Source organism: Nicotiana tabacum, chromosome 2, assembly GCF_000715075.1.
Source record: "Nicotiana tabacum cultivar K326 chromosome 2, ASM71507v2, whole genome shotgun sequence".
NCBI classification, from domain to species: Eukaryota; Viridiplantae; Streptophyta; class Magnoliopsida; order Solanales; family Solanaceae; genus Nicotiana; species Nicotiana tabacum.
In genome coordinates this window covers 117,105,379-117,112,290 of record NC_134081.1, presented here as the reverse complement: position 1 = coordinate 117,112,290, position 6,912 = coordinate 117,105,379, and the positions used below count along the sequence as shown (strand labels likewise).

Sequence of the window (6,912 nt, the reverse complement as noted above, 5' to 3'; positions counted from 1 at the left end):
ATCATAAAACAACAACAAACATTACAATCTATCCAAACATTGTATATATCAAATGATACAGTATAATACAATACGATACGATACGATATGATACTTATGAATCGATATATAACAACCATCCAAACAAGTAATAAGAGGTGTTTGGGCCAAAACATTTCTTCTAACAAACTAATATATGAACAAATGCGAAGCGACTTACGAGTTCAAATTAAGTTAATAAATTCTAAATTAATATTTTTATGTATTCATTGAATTTTTTTTACGACAAATAAAGGTTCGATCAAAACAGGTGAGTTCCACCCAAATAACCTAAAGTCTAGCTCCTCAAACTACAATGATCTATAGTTCTATACACATATTTATTTTATAAAACATTTCAAAAAACCCTAAAATAAAATTGAAGGAAAGTTAGAACAGAGGTCATATCACACAGCAAATCATACAGATATTATGACCCACGAATAAAGAAGTAAAAACACAAAGTGTCAAAAATCATATGAATAGTAAGATAAGGGAGTGGCACTTCCGTAAATAAACAGAACATGAAGGGTAGAAAGTTAAAAAGCGTCGTATTCGCAAACCTCACCATATTCTTTGCTTTTTGTTCTTCTTTTATGGGCTTTGCTTTTCTTCTCTTTAAATCTGTTTTGACCGTTGCTTTCTCTCTCTCAACGTCTCTCTATCTCTTTCTCTCTCACACAGTCACACACTTCCCACTGATCAAACTCCAGTTGGGTTCATCTGTATCTTAATTTTACTTCACATTATTCTCATCTTCAATTTTACCAGGTACGGCCTTAATATCACTACAATTTCCGTTTTTGTCTTCTATTATATTCAGTTTATTTGTTTGGTAGAAGGATATTTCAGGAAATGAAGAAAACCTGAAAGCAAGTCCAGTTTTTTCGTGTGAGCTTCGTTTTTTTTCCTTCTTTTTTGCGGATTTTAGTAGCTTTTTTCTGTTCATGTTTGATTTTAGGAAATGCGAACATTTCTGGGGTATTGTTTGTTGCTGACTGTTGCAGCTAATTAACCTGGAAATATTAAAATGGATCCTTTTTTTGTGTGTGTAATTTATTAGCTGAATATACTGAAACCAATTGCTATTTTTGCTTATGACCTTTTATGTTTTATCTCAATTTTGATGCCTAAAGGGTGCATTGCAAACATAATATTTAGCTCTTACAATTTATTGGTAAAGTGTGGTTAGTATTACAAGCTTCTCTAGAGGATTTTCATTATTTAATCTTGAGTTTTCTTTTGTTGCTTAATCAGCTTTACCGGCTTATTGAGTAGTAAGCACAAATTATTTGCTAAATTTGCTCTTATTTTTCGTGAATGATCTACTGATAATTATAATTGCCTTTTCAAACAGAAAAGTAAGGTAAAATTGCTACATTGAGTTACAATCTGTTTTCTCTTAAGCTCTAATCATAGTAACAGTTAATACTTATTTGGAAAAAAATTCTTAGGTTCAACACTACTTGAAATGATTTTTGATCACTTGGGGAGAAAGCATTTCAATTCCTGTAAACCAGATATTGACAAGTGTGTTCAAGTTTTCTCTTTTCGAATGGCTTATAAACAAGGCAAAGAACCTAAATCTAACATTATTTCCAATAATATATGCATAGAATAGTTTGCTGTTTTGTTTCTTTTCTTGTTGGTTATATATCTTATGATTCTCTCTGAGAATGAAGCTTTCTGAAAATCACTTTCTCATTTTGAACAGTTTGCTGGTTTCCATATGAACCTGGTGACCATATTAAGACGACTTGATCTACTTTCGTCTTTTGATTCAAGCCTGAAGAATTCTTAGAGTAATAGAGAGAGATAAATCTAAATTTGAGAGAAATGGGATGTTCTTCATCCAAGTTGGATGATGAAGAGGCCGTTCAACTTTGTAAAGATCGAAAGAAGTTCATTAAACAAGCAGTGGAACAGAGATTGCGATTTGCTTCTGGACATATGGCTTATGTTCTTGCCATGGAAAGAATTTCTGCAGCCCTTAAAGATTATGTTGACGTCGATGAGCCTCGCGAGTTTTTATTGGATTCGTTTAAAACTCCACCACCCTTTACTCCTATTAAGAAAGTAAGTCCAGGTTTCATCTCCATAGAACCAAAATCCTTTTCCATAACACCGTTGAAGTCTGAACCCAAAACCAAATCCTCTATAAAAATAAATTATCTTAGGTCAGGTGGGAACCCTGCTGTTTCTGTTGAAGAAAGACCTCAGTCACCCGAAACAGTCAGAATTCAGGCTTACTCCCCAGTTCATCAATATGGGATGGATAGTTTCTTTTCTATGCAATCCTCACCAATGAACTCTTCGTTTTTTCAGCATTCCCCCAACAATAGACCTAACTTTCCTCCCCCTTCGCCACAAACATCACAATGGGATTTTTTCTGGAACCCATTTTCTTCATTAGATTATTATGGTTATCCTATGAGAAACAGTATTGAGCAGACAATTCTCGACAATGACAATGATGGGCTAAGGCTAGTTAGAGAGCAAGAAGGAATTCCTGAATTAGAAGAGGAAACGGAGGTAGAAGAGACCGATCATGGAGAGGATGTGAAAGAGGAGAGGACCAAAATCCGTCACAATTTTGATAAAGATGAAGTTGTGGTGGAAGATGTCGACGACGATGATGATGATGATAGCGATGAGGAAGAAATGGATGATGAACACGAAAATGTTCCCCATATTCATGATTTACTATCTAAACCCAACCAAACCACAACAGTCGCAAAGGCACAGAATGTAGGCCAACTCAGCAATAAAGAGACAGCAGTTGCCGATCCTGAAGCAAAAGAGGAAACACCTGGATTTACTGTTTATGTTAATAGAAGGCCTACAAGCATGTCAGAAGTTATTAAGGAACTTGAAAGTCAGTTTATGATTGCTTGTAGTTCTGCTAAAGAGGTGTCAGCTGTGTTAGAGGCTATCAGAGCTCAGTACTCATTGCAATCGAATGACCTGTCACGTAAGGTTTTTCATAAAATGTTTACAGCATTTATCCGATTTTCTTATTCGTCGTGACTGTGCACCGTAAGTCAAATAGGACAATGAGGAGGATGTATGAAGAAAGATTATTTATTGATGGCGTGGTGCCACATATGACAAAATATATCAATGCAGTGAAACAACAGTCATATTATTGTAGCATGTTTAATTTTCAAAGAGTTATGTCCCTGCATGTTCCAAGTAGCATGAAAAGGCTAGTTTTATGGCTTCTAGATCTGGATTTTCTTTGAGGTCTCTTGCCAAAACTAACTGATATATTTCAGGAGAAATGTGCAAAATTCAACAGAACAGTATTACCATTGCATTGTAAGAGAAGACACTGAGTTTCTTTATGCATGAACAATCTAAAAGGAAGAATTTTCTTTCACTTTGAAGCTCAATGTTCTTCAGAAGCGGTGCCTGTTTTTCCTTTTAGAAGAATTAAGCTCATGCTTATTATTTCTGATTGTCGTCAATTAATCCTAACACCTCTAGATTCCTCATTCAAAGGACTACTACATATTTTTTGGTCAAAGTTATGAAGTATTGACGTTTGAATGCTAATCAGCATAATTTTGTTTGCAGCCATGAAAATGTTGAATCCTGTAGCTCTATTTCGCTCAGGGTCATCAAGATCATCCTCGTCAAGATTTTTGATTGATCCTTCAACTTTAAGAGATGAGGGTTATCAGAGCAGTAGTGATGTGTCTGATGAATCCAACATGTTCTCAAGCAGTCATCAATCAACCTTGGACAGATTATATGCTTGGGAGAAAAAACTATATGATGAAGTCAGGGTATGCTTTTGCTGCTAAAAAAAATTAAAGATATAAATCACTTTCAACTAGTTTCTGTTTAAAAATAGGATGAGTCTCTTAACCTGTTAGAAAGAGAAGAATTCAAATATGACTCCTGAGCAAGAAGAATAATTATCGTTGTTCATTCTAGAAATAACAGGAACCACAAGAAATGCATGTATGAATGAAGTGAATGGGTGCATGAATTACCTTTACTTCAACCTGTTGGAAAGAAAGTGAATTCAAATATACCCTTTTGCAAGGAGAATAATTATCAGTGTTCATTCCAGAAATAACAGGAAAATGCAAGACATGCATGTATGATCACTTAAACGAAATTTTGGTTTAAAATTTCTTTTAACATGTTAGTTTATCTGACCTCCCAAACATGTTTTTCTTAAGTAACATTGTCCTGTTAACCTAAGATGTTAATTGTGGGGATCAGTCATTTACTGTTGTAATGTCCAACAGGCAGGTGAGCGTGTCCGGCTAGCGTATGAGAAAAAGCTGGCACAACTCAGAAATCAAGATGTCAATGGAGCAGATCCGTCGTCTTTGGATAAAACAAGAACAGCCATTAGGAATCTGGATACTCAGATAAAGGTCTCAATCCACTCTGTTGAATCTATTTCAAGAAGGATTGAAACTTTAAGGGATGAAGAATTGCAGCCTCAGCTCTTAGAATTAGTGCAAGGGTATGTATCTGATATCCCTGTTACTAAGGTTCTTCAGCTATATCTATACTTGTCAACTCATTCCAATGCTACGATTATTTTGTTGTTAAAGCTGGCACCATATGTACATGCATATGCACGTATGTATATTATATATATGTTACAAAAAGATTTTTATTTGGAAAAACTTGAAAAGGTTCTTTAATGCAAGAATTAGGTAATAGACTTATCAAAGAAAAAAATAAAGAAACTTATGGAGCTTCTAAAGACAGTTTACATTGTTCAACAAATTGTTACCATCAACAACAACAACAACCCAGTATAATCACACAAGTGGGGTCTGGGGAGGGTAGAGTATATGCAGACCTTACCCCTACCCCCAGAGGGGTAGAGAGGCTGTTTCCGAAAGACCCTTGGCTCAAGAAGAAGAAAAATAAATAATAGACAATAGGTCATTGACAACAATAGAAGATGAAAAATATTAACAGCATCGTAAAAAATAGAAAAATAGATGTAAAAGCAATAACTATAAACAACAATACTACCATAGAAAATAGTGAGGAAACTACATAAACCACTAACAACCCACAGCGAAACAACAACAGGCCAGCCCCGCCCCCGGAACAACCCTCCCCACCGGAATAACCCTAATCTACAACCCTAATGCTCGACCTCCACCCCTTCCTATCCAGAGCCATGTCCTCGGAGATCTGAAGTCGCGCCATGTCTTGCCTGATCACCTCACCCCAATACTTCTTAGGTCGTCCTCTACCTCTCCTCGTACCTGCCAATGCTAACGTCTCACACCTCCTAACCGGGGCATCTATGCTTCTCCTCCACACGTGCCCGAACCATCTAAGCCTCGCTTCCCGCATCTTGTCGTCCATGGGAGTCACGCCCACCTTCTCCCGAATATCTACATTCCTAATCTTATCCAGCCTAATGTGCCCGCACATCCATCTCAACATCCTCATTTCTGCCACTTTCATCTTCTGGGTATGGGAATTCTTGGTTGCCCAACACTCAGCCCCATACAACATGGCCGGTCAACAAATTGTTACCATCATAGATCATTATTGTCAGTTTCTCAGTATAAGACAACGCAACAACAAAAGAGCTCCACCTAATTGATTTTTAGTTGCTTTTATGTCTGCTACTGTAGTTGTTTACAATTCTTATTAGATATCTTTCACATCAAAGTTCCCTAAATATCAAATTTACCAGATGGATTCCAAAAGTCTTGAGTTTCTTGCATATTTAGAGCTTCAGAGAGTCTTTTCCCTTGGTTTCTATTTAAATTGAAAAGATGTTCCCACAGTTCTCAATTTGGTTTTTTCAGACAATTATGATTTGGAGCTAAACCTTATTATCAATTAGTTTCTAAAATATCGGATTTGTAATTCGAAGATCAAAATTGGGTTCCTTCTGCTATCGATCATAAACTGGTATTTGCTCTAGTGTACGAAAGACTTACAACATAGCCCGTTGATGGCAACAACAGGTTAGGAAGAATGTGGAAGGTTATGGCGGAGTGCCACCAAATGCAGAAGCATACTCTAGATGAAGCCAAGCTCTTACTCGCTGGAACACCTTCGAAGAAGTCCGGCATGAGGAAGTACACGGTCATGTCACCTTCTGAGGCTCATAGGCTAGCCCGTTCTGCTGCTAACCTTGAGATGGAGCTGAGAAACTGGAGAGCCTGTTTCGAGTCATGGATCGTTTCTCAACGATCATACTTGCATGCTTTAGCAGGCTGGCTTTTACGATGTACTCGTTCAGATTCTGACACATCAAAATCACCCTTGTCTCCTCCTCGTTCCACGGGAGCTCCACCAATATTCAGCATTTGCATCCAATGGTCCAGATTATTGGACTCCATCCGGGAGGCAACAGTACTTGAAGGACTAGATTTTTTTGCAGCAGGAGTAGGCTCACTCTATGCACAACAACTAAAGGAAGATTCCCGCCGGACTCCTGGTGGGTCAAAGAGTTTTGGCACGGAATCTTTTGGGAGTATGGAGGTTGTGGAAGCTGGGCAACATGACGAGGAAACAATGACAGCAGAAAAGATGGCAGAGGTTGCCATTCGAGTGCTATGTGCCGGAATGTCAGTTGCTGTGAGCTCACTGACAGAGTTTGCCGTAGCTTCAGCTGATGGATATGCTGATTTGCTAAAGAACTATGAGAATACCAAGCAGCCACAACAGCATTTGAACCAAAATGCGGCGTAATTTTATGTTAAAACATTAGGTTAGGTAGGAAGGAATGCCATGTAAATTACATATTTGAGCAATTTAAGTCATATAGAGGTGCCTTAATATATATTTGTATTCAATCTGAGCTTCTGATTATGCAGATCACAGAAGGAATAGAAAGTGAAAGTAGCTTTCTTTTATCTATTATAAATAGCTGTAGATTTAAATCTATACCAA

General features: G+C 37.2%; 1 protein-coding gene across 2 annotated transcripts; it reads left to right on the top strand.

Annotated features, from left to right (window-relative positions):
- The first annotated feature begins 614 nt into the window (after window positions 1-614).
- On the top strand, window positions 615-6,912 carry LOC107790004 (nitrate regulatory gene2 protein). Of its 2 annotated transcripts, none has more exons than XM_016611889.2 (5): window positions 615-789; window positions 1,733-2,989; window positions 3,595-3,806; window positions 4,278-4,501; window positions 5,982-6,912. In XM_016611889.2, exons 2-5 carry the CDS (start codon window positions 1,855-1,857, stop codon window positions 6,709-6,711), a joined length of 2,301 nt encoding a protein of 766 aa, XP_016467375.1. In that variant the 5' UTR covers window positions 615-789; window positions 1,733-1,854; the 3' UTR covers window positions 6,712-6,912. The 2 variants fall into 2 exon arrangements, with proteins under 2 accessions (XP_016467375.1, XP_016467377.1); XM_016611891.2 differs by having other exon boundaries at window positions 775-909.

Excerpts from the sequence above, each read along its gene's own strand:
- LOC107790004 (XM_016611889.2), top strand. The coding sequence starts at position 1,855 with ATGGGATGTTCTTCATCCAAGTTGGATGATGAAGAGGCCGTTCAACTT. Across the intron at positions 3,807-4,277 it reads AACTATATGATGAAGTCAGG|GCAGGTGAGCGTGTCCGGCT; the intron begins GTATGCTTTTGC and ends AATGTCCAACAG. Across the intron at positions 4,502-5,981 it reads CTCTTAGAATTAGTGCAAGG|GTTAGGAAGAATGTGGAAGG; the intron begins GTATGTATCTGA and ends TGGCAACAACAG.